Raw genomic sequence first — 22,015 nt, 5'->3', positions numbered from 1 at the left:
TTATCTCTAAACAAATTGCTCCAGAATGCTCAAAAAAAGTGTAGTGGCAAGTCTTAGTCAAAGCTCTATAGTAAGTGTGCTAACCAGTTTTTAAACAATACATAAAGCTTAGCTGGCATTAACCTACAACCCCAGAGCCTGCCAAAGCTGTGCTAATGAGCTAATGAGGGCAGACAGGGCTTCCTTGTATAAGCTGCACAGCCCCCTCATTTAAATCATTTACAACAAAAAAGGTTGTAATGAAGAAAATAGGTCAATTACTCAATGCTTAGAATCATCTAAGGAGTTAAACAATTTTCCAGAGAGAGACTTAATCCTTACTTCACGTGCATTCACCTTGAAGTCTTAAAGAATACCCACATTATATTTGGAAATTACCAGGACAGCAACCTAATACTAACAGAGTCATGCAAATTAAATACATGGAATTCTGGATCATTCGCATGCTAGAAATCACGCAACTTGCTCTACTACACTGTATATCACAGCAAAACTTGTGTTCAGTTTTCAGTTCAGGAAAATAATCTCACTAACCAAAAAAAAATGAATGCACGCTTTTCAACAAAACAGAAAAAACACCTCTGAGCGAAACACATTTAAAATGCAGTGATTATGCTGTAATGCAAAGTAGTAGCATATATTTTTACTTAAAATAACAGTGGTCAGATTTAGAACATATTTGTTTAATCCTGCACTGAACTGAGTGCAGGACTTGGAACTGGCATTTTTTTCTTTAAAAAAAAAAAGAGAAACCATTCAGAGGTTTACAGTGTTGCTGTAATTGTCACGCTATTAGTAATGTGATACTTAAACCCCAGTTGCCCAAGAAACAAGTGTAAGCAGAACTCGCCAGACTTCCACAAATGCAATGAAAAACACGCACATTTATTTGTTTTACAAAGTGCTTCTTCTAAATCTGTAACTTAAGTCATCTTAAATGCGAGACCTCACGACTCCTTTAGTTGGCAGCTCTGTAAGGCCATTGACTGCTGTAGGTCCTGTCGAGAGTAAGTGATTGCTTAAGTCAAAAACGACGAAGCAGGGCACGAGTACACTGTTGAGCTTAAATAGCCGTTTTTAGTTCAGAGAGCGAAATATCCAGTTTAAAAAAGCAGTGGTACTGCTCTGTTCCTCCCTGAAATTATTTGATACACTATTACACAACAATCCAACCACAGATACATACACTCATTAATATCGAACTTTAGGTTTCTGAAACCGCACAACACACACAGAGGCAGACTTTCTCGGAAAGGGTGATTGTAAGAGAAAGGTCACTAAAGGCGGCAGTGAAACAGGCTGAAGGAGAGGACAATGAAAGAAGAATGTCCCCTGCTTGATAAAAGAAACCTCTGACAGAAAAGGCTGGCTAGTGATGCTTGATGGCACAGGATGTGTAGGCAACAGTGGGGCTGAAAAGAAGTGACAGGAAAAAATGGATGGCTAAGCTTTGCGAAGAAACAGCATCCCTCACTTCCTTCAAACCAGCCATGTTTTGTTCATGTTTCTCTTTTTAAAAAAAAAAAAGCTAGCCAAAGAATGGCATACATATATATATTAAAACATATACACCGTTTGGCACAGTGGCATGATGGTTGTCAGTTCTGGCTCATTTGCTCACTTGATCCCCACACTGCCGGGTAGGCTCCGATAATGGATGGATATATTTTAAAATTTTTAGGTTTCAAAATTTCAGACAAGCTCCAAAAGCATGCAAAGTCTATTATTTTTTTAGCCTTCATTGTAATGATACAGAACATGTTATCTAAACAAAAACTGATGAGCTCGTCCTGTCGGCCAGTGCAATGAGCCAGTTTCTTTTCTTACCTCTTTTCTTTAACCCCCTTGCAAGCCAATTAAGTCCCCAGTGAAAACTGGGCACGTAAAAGACAAGGCAGAAAATACGTTCCACATATCTCAGAAACACAGATGATCCATTTTACTGACCTGATAAAAGTCAAGTTCTGCAATGTTAACTCACACTCTGATATGAAGAAGAAAGTACCTTTTCCCACTGTATTTTTAGTGTCCTACACTGACCAGCTCAATGAAATTTGAATAAGACATTGTAGGTCCTATTAATTAAAATAAAATGCAATAGCAATCTCAAATCAAAACAAGTGCTGTTACTTTACTTAACCATTCAATATTGTGAGGAAAGTAACAGCAATCACAATGACCAAATACAGAACATATATCTTATAACAGCAGCAACATTTTTTGTAAGGGGATTTTCTTGTGTGAATAAGGCAAACAAGCACATGTTTATCATTTGCAGACCTCATAAAATTGCAATTGTAGTTTTCGTTTCAAAGGGAACACGCTTAAAGGGTTGTTATGAGGACAAAATGGAATTGTAAACAGCTTTTAATATACGGTCCTAAATTAAGGCACTCAGGAAAAACTGCTGCATGGGGAGAAACTAAAGGTGTAGTGGAGAAATAAATAATGCCACATTAACTGGAATAAAATCATAGGAAAAAATACTCCCAGAAGAATATGTTTCTATTTCATGGAAACAACTTCCCCATCATTCCCTTTTCTGTGTCCTTTGGATAATAATTCTTTATTTCTGAAGAGATCCTAGCCTTTTATTTCTCTCGGTACATTTTTTGGTCTTAAGGTTTCCATTTTTCCCACACTCTCCCCTGTCACACAGGGCTAACCACAAAAATGTAGGACAGTTGAGTGTGTGAGGGGGCCTGGAATTCCGCATGAGGAGGGTAAACATTCTGACTGCCAGGAAAGCACACAGAGGAGCAAACACTTCACCTACCAGCCTCCTTAACTCTTCACCAACTGCACAACCCCTGAAAAGCCAACCTGTGACTCAAGCTATATTCCACTGCCTGGGAGAGAGAACCAGGTTGGGTATTTTCTCAAAATGTCAGGATCTCAGAAGAGTCACAATAACTTCATGTTTGTGTTATAGTTATAAATCCACAGTCTGCTGATAACATGATGAAACAAAAACAAGTGTATGGCTATTAAATGCTATGCAACATTGCAGTGCTAGCTTTAAAATGTCTTATAAATATGGGCGGTCCTACTTCATTTCCTACTACACGCTAATACATACCACAAAAATTTCACTGAACCGGGACTTGGCAGTGAGTTCAAATCCTCTGGACTGACAGTGATCAGAATGGATTTGCCTCACACAGGATGAACTGCCTTTTCACTTACTGGGTAAAGCAGCCCTCCATTTAAGACATGTGCTTTAAACAAACAACTGTTGCTATCACAGAATTTTGTGTGATTGTTGTGTAATTTGGCCAGATGTTCTGTAATAAAGTCATACTGCAGCGTGGGAAACAGATGGCAGTTTGTGCTAGCTTTTTCTCTTTTTTTAATCTCCAAGCAAAATAAGAGCTCCACAAGGTTACCAGCAGACCCCTGCAGCTGAACAGTATGGTGTTTACTGATCCTCCACAAATCTCCAAGTCTAAAGCAGAGAACATAACCTTCCTGCAACAAAATTGAGATAAAAGCCAAGGAACTCACCTAGCTCTTACCCTGCTCTCACGCAATAATTAATTTTGCAAGTGCGGTGAGAAAGGATTCTCTCTGAGCAATGGTGCTTTGAGGGCATTACAGATTACAGGTACGAGCAGGTGCCATAACCCTCATCTCATTAAATCTAAAATTTTACTCCTAAGACAGGATTGTCTTGCTTCAACGTGATAAAATCGACTGAGATCTAAACTCAATGACCACATTGCAGAAGGTCAAACAGTACGCGTTCAAGCAGCAAGAAAAGAAAAGCAGGCTGCTCAAAACTGAAATGGCTCTTACTTGACGAGGCGCTGAGTGGCTGTTTTCCTGGTGATGCCCTCCCTGTTGATGGGTGGTTTTGGGGCCAGGACAGGAGGCGGCTTCAGCCTCGGTGGGTGGGCAGCCCAGGCAGAGCTGCTGTGGAGCCCCCCCTGCCACGGACTTGATGCCCCGGTCGACAGCGACGTCAGTGCTGCAGGACTAGGGGGTGCAGGCTGTGGTGCCAGGATTGCCTGGAAGTTCAGGAGAGACGAATGCCTTGTGATTACGTTGCTGGAATATAACGTCACGTTTTTTTTTTTCTTTCCATACGTGCATAAAAAAAAATACGTTTATACAGTGGTCCTTTCAGACACTGACCCACACCGCTAAGCTCTTTTCACACAAAAGTTTCAGAGATTGGCTGCAGTTCTTTAAACTCCGGCTAATCTCTGTAATTCAGCACATCAGCACTAAAGAATAATATTTATAGGGGAAAGGCAACTCAAATAAAAACTCACAATGTAAACTAATCTTTCATGTAAAGATTATGAACCAATATGCTTTCAATTTAAAACAGAAGCAAAATATACATGCACACACTCACACATCTATAGTCCAATCATTGTCCTCTTTCCCAGAATGAATTTTGAAAGCACTGCAGCATGACATGAGATATTTTAAAACTATTAATGTGTTGATAAATGAAATGCTAAATTTCTAAGTCAGAAGGTTCGTAACTATGTAGTAGTTTAACAGGGCCAGGAAGGGCACCTTTCTTTGCCTGCCAGGTGGCTAGACGCCAGCACTAGCAAGGAGCCTTACAGTCTGCACCCAGTAACTGGAACAAGGACCAGAGCACCAGCGCAGCAAACAAAACAGCAGAGGAGTTCTGAACTGCACATTTGCTTCTTGTAATGGTATCTGAGCACATTTGTATATGCAACATTTTAAAATGAAACACCCTGGCACAGACTCCCAGTGTTTATTGCAATGCTAAAATCCAGTTAGTTCAAAAAAAATCTCTGCTGTCATCATAGAAACCTTTGCACACGATTTATGCTGTGTCTGTTTTTTTGCAGCTCTCAAAACAATGCACAAAGACTAAGATTCAAACTGCTGAAACCGCTGTTTCATGTCTTATCTAGGATTGTGGTGCACTTCCAGCAACGGCTTTCCGAGAAACATCTGTAAACATCTGTGTCCAAATCGGAACTCTTCTGTGCATCCGCATTTTTTAGTGACTTAATGAACCAATGACTTTAGAAATTAGCCTTTTAATTGACCCCACTGAGGCAATTGTTTTTTTCTTTCTACAGCCATTCTCAACTGTAAAGAGGTGGGGCTGGAGATGACACATGCTCCACTGAGGTTAGTACAAGCCAATTAATCCTCAAATTTAGGAGCCAACTGTGCATCTGGCAGAAAGCAATCAGGATAAGATCCTTATTTTCTAATCTCCCATGAAAACCACTAAATATGGTGCATAGAATGACCCTCTAGTTCACTTTAAAAGCATTTCTTAAACTTCACCACTAGTTTTGAATGCTGACCTTCAATACTTCATTTAATATATATTTGCATGTCTCTCTTCCATAGTGCCAAGAAGAAAACTGTCATTTAATTACCATATTTTGAAAAATGCTTGATTGTACATGGCCTTTATGATTATAAAACAGCATATAACGTAGAAAAATCACAAGAGATTGTTTCAATATCTCTGTATAATATTTCTATGGTGAGGTATTTCACAGCAGCTCTTTCAGATTTTGGAATTTAAATTATTCTTTCATGATATCTAGCCCAAAAAGGTGAATAAAATTAAGCTCTAGTTAATACAATATAGTACACAGCTCCTCTAGACTATACAATCTCTGCTCTTTTCCACCCCTCAGTAGAGTTTTCTGCATTCAGAAAGTAGACTTTAAAGAGGACCACATAAAAGAGGATAAAAACAATATTTTAAGAAATATAAAGCAACTGTGAATGAAAAGAAAACATTTATCAACAGAAAAAAAGAACAGAAGGAAAAGAGGAATGAGAGGAAAGAGATAAACAGGAGACTGAGGAGGAGAAAGCTTTAATCCAGGGAGGTCTGGGTTGTTGGGCTAGTTTCAGGGAGTCGGAAAGGCCTGCCAGTATTTAGAAATTCTCGCTGGAACCATAAAATTAATTTTCATACCACATTCTTAAAATAAAAGAATACTGATAGTTTGATTGTGATAGAGAAATATACGTTTTTTTCTCCTATGGACTTGTTTCTCTGTCCGTTTTTAAAATGAATGTGTAATGTGCAAATAAAAACACACTGATGTTATATATTGTGTATTTTAAATTTGAGATCTTTTTGGCCCGCAGAACTGGAAGGGCACTGCATGATGTGAAAAATTAACACTTGTCAGCCTTCATCTTTCAATCTCAAGGTGATACAGAAAAAATAAACTGAAAAGATCCGTATGATGAAAGCCCTGTAATAGGTAAGGAAGTAAAAAAAAAACATTGAAATTACCAAAAAAATTATGCATTTAGAATTTCTTTAATCTTCTTTTTTCTTTTAATTCTTTGAAAAATGACAAATGTCAATAATCCTGCTACCCACTTACGGCTTGGAATCCCTGATGATTTGTGGAGCTCTGTGACCCACAGAACTCTCTTCAATTAGTCTGAGGGAGGGGATAGCGGTTACAAGGATCATTTTCACAGAAACTATTGCGTAACCACTCAGTCTTTTGCCAAAGAAAACATCACCTCACTCACATTAATTAGACCAAACCTCAGCAGAAATACTGACGTCATAAGCAACTGCATTTTTTTTAAATAACTGTATCTAACAGTTAGATCCAAAGGTTTTTTTTTTTGTGTTTTGGCCATTACAGACTCGACATATGATCCCATATCAACTGTCAACCATGTGCAGAACTACTACAGGAAACAAATAAACACTATCTTTGCACATTTGCTGAAGAGAAGACCAAATTCAAAGTTTTTTTAACCAAAAAACAACCCAAATACAATCATGTTTGAACACTAGCAGCAACCAACAGGAGAAAATAATGTATTGTTAGCTTTGATTTTTTACCAGTGACAAAAACAAATGTCCTTGTCTTGTCCACAAGGCAGACCCAACTTCTGTTAATAATGTAAGGTCTTTGCTCAGCAAATAAATCTGTTTGAAGAAATTATCTTGAAAATTAACGTCATTCCATTCTGTCTCCTGAAACGATGGCCTTTAGTGAGGTCATGTACAGACCCCCTAGGCTGTGCACCATCCTTCAGGCCCAAGGTTCAATATTTGCCAAAGGGAAATAACAGACTGACAAAATGTCAAAACTACCCTCTCATTAAAGCTGTACAAAGGAGAGCAAAGGTAGAAAGAAAATTCTGGTTCTGAAAAATTACAGTTGCTTTCAAGGAATGAGATCCCTTGCCTTATAACCATGTTCCCGCTGGATTCCATTGTGCTGGTGGTTTGTGCAAAAATTCCCGGAATTTTTTTTGCTAATGTTAACAGAAGATTTTCCTAAAAGTGCTAGACAGTGTGCAAGCTTTTAACAGGGATTTGGACAATATCATTGTTTAAAAAAACAACACATTGATATTCCGCAGACAAAAGACCTCAATCCAGAGGCTTCCTGACTTTTCTCAGCAGAATCAAATTTTCCTGTCTTATAATTTAATAGTGCTTAGAAGTCTTAAGTGTTTACATCTAAGCTTTATTTGAATAAGGTTTAAACATCAGGGGAAAAAAATTACAGCTTCTTGCATTTCTTTGAACCTAAATCAAAGAAAATCAAGATTGGTATTAAAATGTTTTTGACACAGAAACACAATTGAAGTCCCAGGGTTTGGAACACGCAGCTGTCTTCAGCCTCCTCCAGCTCTGCAAAATTGAACATTTTTCTACTCACCCTTCACACCACTTTTCTTTCAGATTTTAATTTGGTGTACAGAAACGCCTCGGCATGAAAAGGAAAAAAGTACCATGTTGTCGTACCTGGTGCCGTGCTCGGCTGTGGTCCAGCAATTGGCGGGATTGTAGCTTCTGTTGCTGGAGTTGCTGGATTGCAAACTGGAGTTGGTAGCTGCCGGTGGTAGGCTGGTATCTTTGCTGTGGTGAGACCCCTGTGACCATGCTGTATGCATGTTCTGTTTCTCCTTGCCATGTGCTGTCATCATCTTTTAAGGAGCTGTAGGAAGGTATAAATGATAGCTGGCCAAGATATAACCACACTCAACACAAAAGGATCCACAAACACCCAGGCTGCTGAAGCACGAAGGCCCAATCTACACGAAACGAGATTTTGCCAAGTGAATCTCCTCCAATATTCAATGAAGGCTAATCTCCCACTTTTTTCATCTCTCCTTTTTTCTATACCTTCTTCATTTTTCATCTGGTTGGAATTGCCTTGTCTCAGAAACATATGCATGGAAAGGCTTCTCATTAATATAGTGGGGGGGGAGTTGCAAGAACTACATGTGAAAATGGTTTTAACCAGCAAAGGAATCCTACAAAGTTTTCTTTGGAATGATAAACAAATAAAAAAATAAGAGAGCAAATAGAAATGCTCAGTAGTTCCATCCAACTAGGCACCGCATGGCAGAAGCAGTTAACACACCAAATAATCTCTCTGTGAAGAGCAGCAGTCCACAGCACCCACAGCCTGGGCTCTGGCCCTCTCACATCACAGCCCGTTTGTATTGGCACACTGCTCCCAGGCTGAATAGATTCTCCTTTTTCTCGAAGAAACCTTGAACTCAGTGCTTTCAGGCCTCACTCCATCTTAGCAGTCAGGATAGATAACAGACCACAACAGCAGGGAAAAAAGAGGATTTCACATCATCGTCATCATCATCATCCAAACACTGCGATGTCTTTCGAATCCAAATAACAAGACAAATTAAAACTAAGACTAATTTGGCCTTAACTCACATAAATGTAGTCAAGTTACTACATGTTAAATGACAGCAGAGGTCTGCCTCCTATAACTGAGTCAGACACCTGATCAGGATACTTCAAAATCTCATCCACAGTGGGTAAGAGAGCAAATAGGTTTCATCTATTTCTAGAGATTTGCCCTGGCTTCTCTGTACACCAGGTCACATTGCATTCTAAAGCAATTAAGGCTTCTTTATCTGAATGGCAGCAATAAAACAGCAAGTAAGGCAGAAGGGTATTAAGACAAAGTTAATACCATCATCTAGACTGAAATTTAAACTGTCAGTGTTAACCTGAAGTTTAAGGGTATTAACAATCATCCTGTCTTGCTTTTTTCAACATGTAACTCAATGTGAAATATGACATTATGTAAATTTAATACTCCATTTACCAACTCAATGTTTGATGGCACCTGCACGGGTTTATAAATACATCTTACAGCTCCAGCGGCCAAACTACTATCTTGTTCAAAAAAAGAGGTCAGGGAACTGATAAAGCCCTTTATTACTGTAGAAGGTGTTCTTGAACTTTTGCTATAAATTAGACAAAAATGAATAAATGAATAACAGTTGGAAAATAAAATTCCAACCATTTGTAACACTGCAGATGGTGCTAGCAACGGAAAACAGTACAGGTGTAATTTTAGATAAAAACTGTCAAATTATATTCCAAAACAATTTAATAGCAAAAACGACAATTTCACTACATGTAAACTGAGATGAAAGCAATGAAAAACTGCATTAATAAGCTTAAGAATATTGTGAAATAAGGAAATATTTAAATTAACGTGGTTAAATTGGGAACGTCATAACCATAAACAGATTAACTGGAAAAAGACAAGCAGCTAACCAATAGCTAGTCATAACTATAGAGAGAATTACAAGTGAGAATGGTGAGAATTTCATCTGAACTGACTTGCTTGTCATTATGTAAACACAAAGCGGTCTCTTTTCAAACCAAAGACACTATGAAAACAGTGGCAATTTTTTAAAGAAACAAATAAATCAAACCAAACTGCAAAAAACTGGGTAAGAAGGGCTGCCAGACAAAGCAAAATTGGTCATTAGATTATCCAAATGCTACTTTAATTTAAAGATCCTAATCCAACAGGCCTAGAGAAGAGGGGCAGCTTCCTTCCAACAGCATACGATTCAGTACCTATAAAGCCTGGTATAGCTGAGGTTTCCCTCTCTCAACTGAGTTTCTGTATCACTATAGTGATTAGAATATGTCTGTAAACTATTTCACAAGACCATTTCATTAAATGTTCTTATGGTCCTGAACACTTCAACATTCATGTGTTAAGCCTTGCATGGACAAACATAACAACACTACAATACTTAATAAATATAATATGCGTGAGATTTGATTAGCCTTTGCAGCCTTCTGTGCAGTATGTTTAAAGCCCCACAATAAAATTATTATTCCATGTATTACTATTAGCTTTTAACTTGAATTGTTTAAAAAACCTGCTTCTCGCATACAGCATATTCTGAAACGCATATCGATATCCTTTACTTTAATGTAAGGCGTGGGTATTTATAAAAATATAATTTTAAAATGGTATCCGTACACTCAACTTAAGCCATACCTCAAAGTACATACAATATGGAACAATATGGAAAGCTCCAAGCCACCATTTCATGATTTCCATCATCGATTTATTTTCTTTCTTGGTGTCTGCACTGAAAAGCATATCCGTGAATGATATGCAACACAGAATGTATTGTTAACACACTTAATGCCAGCAAGAATACTTCAGAGACATAGTGGAATCACTGGGCAGAGAGAGACAGCTTGACTGCCCATTTTGGATGTGCTTGACTGACAAGCCCTGGAAAACGAGAGGTTAACTCCATCAGAACTGTAAGTGCTGCCACTACAATGTCTCAGTCCATTCATTAACACATTCTTATTATCTGGTAGTGGAATTTCTTTAGTGCATACCCCAGGGAACGCCTGGTGCAAAGTATCACATCTGGTTCCAATTAAGGTGAATAAAAACCTTTTTATTAAAGGAGGACATCAAACAAAAAAATCCTTTCCTTGCTTTTTCCATTCAGCCTTAAGATTTTCCTTCCTTTACTTTTCAGATGGACTTACTTGGATCTGCAAAGCAGCTGATGTCGTATTCCAACAGCTTTGATCAGCTTATCTACCATTTAATTGCGAGTCTTGAAAACGCAGAAATATTACAGTGAACAAAAACAGTCTACCACTATGTTCAGCTCAACTCTTACATACCATACTCTTGGTGTGGTTGATGTGGCAGCCTATTCAAGGAAGTCAAATGCTTCTCAGCTAATTTATGGACCTGGACAATGATCGATGCAAAGTGGTGAAAACAAGGAGATCAGTTGGGAAACAGAACTGATGTAAACAGAAACGTGATGGAATTCTCACTGAAAATGTACATGTAATAGACTGATTTGAGGCACACTGCGTACAACACAGAAACAGGGATTCATCCTAGAAGATGTACAACAAGTTACTTCTGGCCTCAAGCGGACTAGAATAATATAGTGTGAAGTCATTTTATTTCTATTTGCTCAATCAATTGCGTAGATGTGTTAAAGACAAATAACTCACTAAAGAAAGTGCCACACAAACTAATGAAGTATAGATTTAAGCATCTAGTTTACAGCAATCACAGTATTTTAGGCATGGGTAATTCTGCCATTTTGTTTTTACTTCTCAGCCAGGAATGAAACAGATCTTTCTAGAGTATTTCCAGTTCACTAAACAGCGCACAAAGAGTTAATGCCATAAATATAGATTGTTTTTATAAATTCCACTGTACTCTCACAGGATTATATGAAAAACTGAGCATAGGAACCATTTTCAAACCGCTGAGGCAGCATACCTGGCAGATACTGGAAACACACTTCAAAGGGATCATTTCTCTTTGAAACCCATCACGCTACACCCCCGTGGTTTGCTTAAAGAGCCGGTACGCTTAACGGTTTCAGTATGTTTGGCAAAGACCACCGGCCCCAGCGCAGGGACTCAGGAAATTATACATTAAAGAAACAGTATCATTTCTAAATCAAAGCATCTGCACCTTATATCTCATTAAAGATGTAGTATTATTCTAAATCTCGTACAATAACAATTACAATTACAGCAATAATATTAATAAGCTGGTAGATTTACATCAGAAACAGTTAAACTGTTTGACACAGGAAAAAAAGCAACTATGCAGAGTTAAATCCAGAAAGCTATGTCACTGTTACTGATTATTATCAGAGAGTGGGGGGAAAAAAAGGAGTCAGCGGCTACTCTTGTCCAAAAAGGGATCACTGTGTGGCAACACAAGGATCCAGAAACACTGGTTTATTTGTTAAATTTGTTTATCTTAACATTAAGAGTAAGCTTAACATGAACAAAGGAGACTTCTACAAAGCTGCAGTGTGTGGTAAGATTTAACAAGCATGGTTCATATTAAAGCCGATGAATAATCCTCAGCTACCTTTGTTACTTTCACAATTTCTTTACCAAAAAGATAAAAATGGCCTTGTACAAGTTTACTTTTTCGAATGACGGAATATTGGTAGACACAGTTATTTGCTGAAATGACACTTTCTGAAATTCCAACATCTCCTCCTCTTGCTTTTTTAACTTGTGCGTCTACCTTTAAAAATAATAAAGGGCTAGAATAAGTGTTTAGTAAATGGAATGGATTATTACTATCCACTTAAGTATTTTAGTCTTCTACTAACAACTGCAATAAACGTCAAAAACTAAAGCTGGTGTCTCTGCGGAGGTTAGGAATCATTTGCAAAATCAATATGCGTTATAAATTGGACATTTCCTGACATAGTACTGGAATCAAGTAATACAATACAAACACTAAAATGTATGCGGAATTTTGGGAAGGGAAAATAACAAGAGCAGGCACTTCTTCCAGAATGGCTATTTAGGCCTCTAGGAAGTCACTCTGCTTCTCCTTTCAAAAGGAAGGTGCACTTACGTCTATACAAATCTGATAATACCTGCAGCAAATTCAGTTCATTTTTCCTGCCTGTAATATACATTTTGAAAAAAAAAATACTTTTAATAAAAAAAAACTTTTTTCCCCTCTTTTCTGGAAATAAAAACATTCTAAAAAGGGAAAAAGCCAGACATTCCAGGAATTCCCTGACAGTTCCATACATAAGGAAGGGCTGGACTGGAAAAACATAAAATTGGAGATCTGGGCCAAACTGTCTGAGACACTGTCACTCACGTATCACTGAAAAAATAGAGAGCACCCGCACGCAGTTAACCCTTCCAGCACTGTGCATTTGATCATTAATAGACCACCTAAAATGAAAACTGACCTCAACCTGTCATATTTGTAAATGTCAAACAGTAAAACAAAACAAATACACTCATATTTCCATCCTCTTATACAGGTACATTTCCATGGTTTTGGCATGCTTGTTTTACCCCATCTTCCTCAAAATGATTGAAAACACAATATGCAACAAAATATCCACACAAAACTTTGGAACTGAAGTGTGCACTTTTTTCAGAAGACAAAGCAGCGAGCTGTGCTAATGCATCTGCATCTGCAGGCAACTCCCTTCCTATTCTTCCAAATATCCTTTTTATAAATTAACAATCAAATAAGTCATTTGATTTGCTCACTTCAAGAAAAAAAACATGTTTAAAGTACACAATAAAAGTACTTGCTAAATCCAACAGTTCTACAATTTAGGATACTCCTTTCCTAGGACCATATAAACTTTCATTTTTACTTTAAACATCCTTTAGAGACTATTAAACTCTCCCTTAACTTTTATTGACTGTGACCTAATACCCCAAACTAAGCACCAATAAAATTGCACAAAGTTGATTAGACACAAAATCTTCTCATTGTTAATTTGCCTTTAGAAAGCAATTCCTGTGCAAACTGGGATTACTAATCCTTGTCAAGAGTAAATTAAGCCCATGTGAACTATTCAAGGTTAAGCTTTTTTGTTTCCTGCAAAGCAAAGATCTTTTGTTTCATTGTCTCTCTAAGTAAAAGAATGACTACTTCATGTACTTTTATAAAATACACTTCAAAAATCCAATTTCTCCGAACATGTCTGAACTGCAGATGCCAGCAGTACTAGGAAACATGTGGCAAGCACTTAATTAAATTTACTTACTCTATATAGCTGGAAAAAGCCTGCACAAGAAGCAAAAGTCAGAAAACATCATATAATTTCACAAATAGGCAACAATATATTTTTCTGCCAACGATAATAGCTTACAGAACACAGAGAAACATCTAGAATGCAATATCTGTACATAAAGCATTTTATAATAATACCAGTCAGCAGATCTGACTTCTATACATTAGTATAGCCGTGCTCTTTCAATTATTGTGCTGCAATTAATCTGTTGGACAGCATGTAGTGCTATTCTGTAGAAGAATCGTCTCTTTACTACATGATAGCTTAATGATGCAGTTAACTGATGGCTAATTTTACAATTAGACTCAGCCATCATCTTTCAGAATTATATGAAGGCGTTCTCCTAAATCAACTACTGTAAATAATCGATCAGTAAATTACAGCATGTTATAAAAGATGGAATTACAAGGTTGTGAGGTACTGCAAAGACTTGTTTCTACAGGTGTGGAACACGACAATTTTTTGTTAAAAACAAGGATGGACCAAATTCAGAAATTAATCCTGAGATAAGCCTGTCTAGGACATCAGTTAATATCCCACACAGAACCTTTGTGAGAAAAACATTGTGCATTCACTGTGATCCTTTGCATATTGGTATTATACCAAATTTGCTCTTCCCAATTATATGCAGCAGCCCTACATTTCACAGATTCCAGTCTCTCTTGGTGAAGAATGGCTGTTTGCTTTGGAAGTGAACCCTGGGGAGACAGCAATGCACCATTCTCTTAGAGCACTCTGGAGGGCAAATACCACACTGTACATGAAGAACTGTATTAAAAAGGAAAACAAAAACAGAGGTCTTTTAAGGGAATGTACATGTAGCTGATTGATATAATGATTTTTTTTATGTGGGAGACAGAATGCATTATTGCAGCAGTAGGCATCCAAAGACTTCTGTTCTTTGAAGCCTCCTTTGATTGTTATGTTCAAAGTTATATTTCATTAAAATAAACAGATTGGCATTAATAAAACAAAAATATACTTCTGCTTTTTATAGCGTCTGTACAGATGGGGTTCCCCTTTCAAAATCAGGAGACTGACAACTGTCATAATTGAGTTCCTGATAGATCAAAATCAAACATAGAACTTCATGATCTTTGTAAGCATCGGTATATATTTAGACACACTGTTTTTCTAGCTAGCTGGAACGGAGGCTTAAAGATCCCTGAAGCTACAATCACAACCCTGGCTTTTCATTCACTGTCTTGATGACCATAACTCGGCAGAGTATATGCTGAAAAACATGTATTCATCAGAAGCTCATCCATTAGTTTCAGTAAAATCTTCATGTAAAAAGTTCATCTGTGGATTGTTTAACTGATGTATAACTGCATAACTGCTGGGACCTCATCGTGGCAATCCAGAACCCAGTGTCTCAAACAGTGGACATGTCTCCTCAGCAAAGCTAAGGCTTCTGATCCTATCACAGTAGACAGTAGCAGCCAGTGAGCACTACTGGACACAGTTGCTATAACTGTGTAAAGGCTCAAAAACGAGAGAGACAGCTGTTTCATTTTAAACCTGGATTCCTCCCATGATATTGAAAGCACAGGATCACTCCGTCATTTTCTGTGCCTGTTTAATAAGGGTGGCTGTTCATTTTGAACATTCATCATGAATAGGTTACCAGATATTGGCCAGCAACAATTTACACTTGTTGGATACTCATTCTTTACTTTCTGTCTTTTCCTGTGGAAAACGTACTTTAAACATCAGCATTTTGGTACCATATAAAAAAAACTACTTAAAGCACAATTTAAAACATGAAAAGTTGACAGATAAGATAATTCCTCCATTTAAATATACTGAATGTCAAAAGAAACTTCTTGCTTTATTCCTGCATCATCGTTTGAAGCACAAAATATAGTTGTAGATTTTCTTTAAATGTTTTGATGTTATTTTGATTAATTTAGCATTCTTGACAGTGATATACTCCAGTGATTTTGACTGTTGCATAAGCACTAAATCACCTCCTGGGCACAGGTGATGAGGCAATTTAAACTGCTAAAGGTCAGCTCTGGTAAAAATCAAGAAATGAGCCAGTAAGCACCAATTATTCTGCGCATAATGCCTTTGTCCCAACAGTGCGTTGGAGGCTATATTAAAAGACACAGGTACTGTAGACTTGCGTGCAGTGAAGCCAAAATTCCTTTAGAGGTTAATAAAAGTTTACACAATTTTTAGTACCCACTGATGGATATTCAAGCATGACATACAGAATGATGCACTTACTGTCGTGCAGAACAAACCATTTTAAATCCAAATACCACGGTCTGAGCATTGTCCAGTCCTTACAGAACTCCACTTCAAATGAGGGCAAACCTGAAAGCATGGTGCCACATTGATCAAGTCCCGAGACCTCACTTGCCTCTAAGCCCATCCTGACATGACAAAATTCCAGCAGGCCAATGCATGTTCTCATGATGCTATTGTATCAGCAGCTTTCTTGTGAGATGTGACAGCTGGTGTCTATAAATTTGACTGAGTGTGTGCCCTGTGATGGACTGGTGTTCCATCTGGTGCCTTACTCTTCTGCTATAGACTGCAGGTTGCCGAGTCCCTTACCAGGAAATTGTTATACTCAATTCAAAGTATTATTATTACAGCACACTATTTTTGTTAATATTTGTTGTTGTAGTACCACAAATTGTAAATGATTTTGAATTTAACCTTAACAATGTATTCTACGGTAAACTTTTCCAAAAACTGAGATAGTTTCAGTTGGCTGCCTGTTAGCTGAAGAGCATCTTTTTGCTTCCAGATTCTGCAGACGGCTAACTTCTGAAACTCCCACATGACTGCAGCTTCTCATCTTTTCTGCAAGGAAGAGACATCTTGGCATTTCGTCTGTTTGTTGACAAAAGCACATTTAGCAAGGAAGCAGGAGGACATGCCCATGCGAATGCCACAGAAATACAGCTGTGCAAACCTGGATGAATGCCAATGATTCAACCAAAAAATTTACAGGCTTCCTTTCTCGTGTACTTTATCGCAGATTGGCATGACCAGTTTTTTTATAACTGAATCGTGAATACAGTAAATGGAGTTTCGTTAAACAAATGACAAATGAAATGTGGTTAAGCATATTCATTATTGCTTCATATACGCAACAGCTGTGGTGCTTCTACTGGAGTGGAAAACATGTGGATGAACCATTCCCTGGGCAACGTTGTCTGAAAGAGGCTGTTGTACCATCAAGCACTTACTGCTTTGTTTTTTTCCTGTCGTTTTGCAACGGCACGGGCTATAACACTGCAGTTAGCAACACTTTTCCACTGAAAAAGACTGAAAAACAGAACCATTGTTCATTTCAATTGTGGATCACGTGTGCTGTATGTACTGCTGTTCAAATATTTTGGCCCAGTGGTAGAGCAAAAGCAGAAAACCACCAAAAGTACCCCTTGATTGTACTTGAAAAGCATTCCAGGAGGTAAGCAGCTAGACTTTGATATCTGAAAAGATTAGTCTAAGAGGTGGCATGACTGTACAATGCAAGGGCCTGCTGGGCAATTCATGATGGCTCTCTCAAACACAGAGTACCTCCACCACACTCACACCCATTCTCTCACTACTAACTTCCAGAAAGCCCTTTATGTTATTTTATTGAACGACAGAAAACTTTCCCGCAATCAGTAAAATGCTATTCCTTCACAAGGGTGGCCCTCTTTTCTCTGCAAAAGATGTCTGAAGCAGCGCACCTGCTCCATGACCCCTATTTTACTTACACTTAATAATGACTACCCTGGCAGTAATCCAAAGTTTTAAGCACGGCATTTCTCTTTATAAACTCAACCCTGTGGATCCATGCTTCAGCATCGTGAGAAGTGGCCACAGCAGTTCATTTTAGACATCCTGGGCGAGTGATCAATTGCCATTGAAGAAGTTATTCAGAGGCACTGAAACACTGCACAAAGCCCTACAAAAAATTGCAGCCGCACAAAAATCAAAGAGCCAAAAATAAAAAAATCAGAGTTTTAAAGAGCCAACATCCACCTTCTAAGACGCTGGGAATGCATCTGCAGAGTGATGTACAAGTTGGATTTGTAGTTGAAACCTACCTCAACCCGCTGGTGAGAGTGGTGTCCGAACGGACAGCTCTCAGAGGCCCTGGAGTGACCACACCTGGACGGACTCCAGGATTCAAGGCAAAGCTTCCTCGGCCTGAAGCACCGCTTGCGAGGTTAAGGTTGCTCAACTGTGAACCAAAGACACACAAACTCTTAAAATCGAATCTGAATCTGAAGTGGAACAACTGAAGGTTTATTCCGGGCTGAAAAGAGAAGAAAAGAAACACAACATTTTGGCTGTGGAGCCTTCTTCGGGTGTATGAAAACTCCACAGCCGAAACGTTGCGTTGCTTTTCTTCTCTTTTCTGCCTGGAATAAACCTTTACTCCTTCCTTTGCAGCCTACGCATGTGGACGCAGCTACCTACTTGAACTGAATCTGAAATGCCAATCTGAATTGTGAGAATTTGGATTTAAAAATATCTTTCACTAAAGCAATTCATGAAAACCAATTATTTGTAGGAGACTTTATATTCTCTTTATATTACATGTTGAGCTAAAACATATTTGAACCTTAAACTGTATGAAATCTCTTGATGCTTACACTCGTTAACTTGGAAGCAGCAACTAATATTTTAGTTCTGACATATCTGGTAATATCTTGTGTGGTAAAACTGATTTATCCATCATCCAGCAAAATGTACACAGAACAACTTGGAGCTAGGCTCCGCTTGCCTCTAAAGGCAGGTGGTCTTTACCTCCAGGAGGATGATGATAATTTTTCACCAATTTGTTTACAACCGGAACAGACCAATTAGCACTGATGTACTGTCTCATCTGCTGGTGAGACAGTGAAAAAACAGCCTCTCTGGCTGTGGTTTAACAGTTCTGTTACATACAGAAGGCAATTATTAAACTGGAATTTAGTGGAAATTAAAAATAATTATACACATTATTATTATCCACAAAGAGAGCAATTAGAGCATTTTATCTGATGTCTATTCAAATGCTATTTTTAGATTCCAAATGTATTTTTTTAATAATGAAATGCCTGGGGTGCAGGACAAAATTAAACTGTTTTTAAAATAAAAGAAAACAATAATAGAGGCATTTTTCTACATTTACATCAGATGTAATCCATTTTAATGACTGTTATTTTTCAGACATTTAAGAAAATAAATATAAATTTATTTTTGTACATTTTTAAATTACAGAATGCTGTTCACTATTTCATATTTCTGGGCAGGCGAGTGAATTATCTAGGTGGCTCTAATGCAGGGGAAAGGCGAATGTTACACATTCCTTTAGGACAGGTGTTTAAATTAATGAAAGAACTGCCACAATGCAGCAGAAGTAGAAGACTTATTAGTGCTCTATTTTAATGTTCTATATTTTCCTCTAAGGAATTTTATTCTTAAAAGGGCATGAAAAGTAATATCAAAATCAGTTATTGTCTAGCTGCAGATTTACAGTGACTATTGTGAAACTGGTCCAAAAAAGTTATTTAAATAAAAATGTATTTTACAGGGTCATTTTATTAACCACAAGCATATTATCAAATGCTGTTATTACTTGAAAACAATTTTCACTTTTCCTACCATTAGTTCTACTGAATAAATACAGATCTGATGACCTATACACCACCTACAGTATGTCTAATAACTCTCACATATAGTCATACATAGTAAATATCATGGTATCCATGATAATAGGTATTATAAAAAATCCACACAAAAATGTCTACTTAAACAGAGCCAAGTATTTTGTGTTTCAAAGAAATACAAAAAGGGGTGTTTTATTTCTTCTTTCATTTAAGTGGCCATTCAATACAGTGACTAAAACCTTGTGCTGATGTCTGTTTCTCTCATTCACTGTGGCGATGTTGGCACATCTAAATAGATCAGTATGTACAAGTATTATTATTATCTGCATTCCATACATATCTGCAAAAACTTGGATTACGCTGAACAGTTTAAATAACATTCTGCTCTTAGTTGCGTAGCATGCCCACATTTCTAAAGCAAGTGTAAGGAAACAGCTATCATTAAGGGATTAGAATCCATGCACTGCCTATTGAACTGCATGAAAAAAAAATCTCAGGACTTAATTTTCTGCATGAATTCAGGTGCTGGTGAAATAAATCGAAACAAAACATAATAATCCTTCTTAAATTGCACTGCTTGATTGACAAAGATAACAACAAGGAGGAATTCCCAGTTTTGTCTAAGGTTTTATCCCCCCTTATAAGAAATACATGTGCTTTGTGATGATCTGGAATGATGCTGGGGTACCATCTAAGACAACAGCATGATGTTTTTACTGTATACAAAGGCAAAAGATAGATCTTCTTCTCATACGCAAGATTAAGTTCTAACACAAGTTTTTTCAAAGCTACTCTCTACTACCAAAATAAAATTACTTTAAAATGCAAAATATACTAAACTTAAGGGAATGCTTATTTTACCTGTCCATTGTAATAATGTTAGTTTGCCAACAGACGTTTGGTAAATGCCAAAAACATCCCCAAATCTGTCATTATGGCTCACGCACATTTTGATGCAAGCATTAATGAGAGAGTAATACAATTCTTATATGTTTAAAAAGTTTTCATTTTCAATTCACGGTCAAGAGCAATTTATGAGATGTTTGATACAGAATATTCTACAGTACCCACTAAACAGTCAAAAGACTTTAAATCCTTTCCAATACAAACAAGAAGGCCAACCACATAAATTTCACTTCATATTTATACAGAGAATATATAACATAAAACTAAAAAATGAAGAAAAAAAAACTACACAGTTAGGATTAACCTTCCCTGGGAAGTGATGAAAACACCTTCAAGCGTAATTTAATACTCAACAGCAAGAGAGGAAATCATAAAACGGCAGTCTGTGTGGTCTGGTGCCATCCAATAACTAAAAACCCAAGAGGAGTGGGGGTGGGAGGGGAATGGGCTTCCCAGCGATAGCGAATGACAGAAATCTTTTTCACACACAGAGACGGAGGCAGTGCAAACAGGCTCTCAGAGTCACTCAGATTCTGTGCCAATTCACTACATTCTTCCATTTATAAGCATCAATTACCACAAAAACCTTACTGCCTGTTAAATATCAACACAAAGAACACCCCCACAGGGAATCTAATAATGAGACCTCACACAGTGCTTCACCTTTCAAAGACGCAGCGTCCCCTTAGGTGCCGAAAAGCAGCTTAGAGACTGCTTAAACAATTGTTCAGAATGTGCTCTCCACATCTGTGCAGTACACTAACAATGTCACGGCGACAAGTATCACCTTCTAGAAACAAAACACTTCATATTATTTTACCTTCTAAGACGTAAATAACAGCGGATGACAATCCAAGGCTGATCATAGCCAAAATTGCCAATAATGGCAAGATTGCTTCGCACGGTGCCTACCGAAAACAGCAACGAATCTTTATAAGCCACTGGGTAAATTTAAATCTGCAATATCTGAACTGAGTGCATAGGAAGCTGGTAGCATGCCTTAAAATTCTATTGGACAGGCAACCTCTCCATCAATGAAATTCAAATCAGGAACATGAATCCTTTTCCAGGACATCTCTTATATTGGTGATGGCTGAGCAAGACAAAACCTTCCACGAATAAGATAGTAAGTGACGGCCGATTCCGTTTGTTTGACAACGAAACATGTGACTCTCCTTACATGCTGAGTGAGAAGGCTGATGTGGCTCGAGGCAGAGTACTGTCGCTCTGCCTGTTTCTCAGCCAGTCTCTGCAGTGCTGTGGCAATAGCCTTCTGATTGGAGGGAGCGTCAGGCTCTTTGGAAATTAATGCAGACCCCGGACGAGACCTATTCGGATTGCTCTGATGAGAAGCTGGAAAACAGACAAAGACGCAAGGTGAACCTGAGTAGCATGGCTGGGACAGTCCAGAGGTTACTATTCACCTGTATATAAATCTAAATGGCAATGATGTTATGTTAGGTTTTTGCAAAGCATTTTGCTATAAACCTTTAGAGATAATCAAGTCTGTGTTATTTTTTAATTACTAACCAACGCAGGCCCTAGTGAATGATGGAGATAGATGGATACATACATCATCCTAGGAAGGCTTCAAAGATACTGTAAATAGCAAAATAAAGACAAAACATGGGTCTCACTGCTACAGTGAA

General features: G+C 37.8%; 1 protein-coding gene across 2 annotated transcripts in view; it reads right to left on the bottom strand.

The window, feature by feature from the left end:
- The window catches only part of ttll5 (tubulin tyrosine ligase-like family, member 5), a 64,812-nt gene that overhangs the window by 10,076 nt on the left and 32,721 nt on the right, over window positions 1-22,015 (bottom strand). For both annotated transcript variants that reach the window (XM_015350322.2, XM_015350323.2), the window contains exons 28-31: window positions 21,547-21,719; window positions 17,910-18,046; window positions 7,748-7,940; window positions 3,796-4,007 (exon numbers count right to left, since the gene is read on the bottom strand). In XM_015350322.2, coding sequence (XP_015205808.2) covers window positions 3,796-4,007; window positions 7,748-7,940; window positions 17,910-18,046; window positions 21,547-21,719 — 715 coding nt within the window. The remainder of the gene's footprint in view (window positions 1-3,795; window positions 4,008-7,747; window positions 7,941-17,909; window positions 18,047-21,546; window positions 21,720-22,015) is intronic.

The sequence above is a fragment of the Lepisosteus oculatus genome, chromosome 8, assembly GCF_040954835.1.
Source record: "Lepisosteus oculatus isolate fLepOcu1 chromosome 8, fLepOcu1.hap2, whole genome shotgun sequence".
In the NCBI taxonomy this organism is placed as follows: domain Eukaryota; kingdom Metazoa; phylum Chordata; class Actinopteri; order Semionotiformes; family Lepisosteidae; genus Lepisosteus; species Lepisosteus oculatus.
Note: the sequence above shows the minus strand (reverse complement) of the source record. Positions and strands in the feature narration are given on the sequence as shown.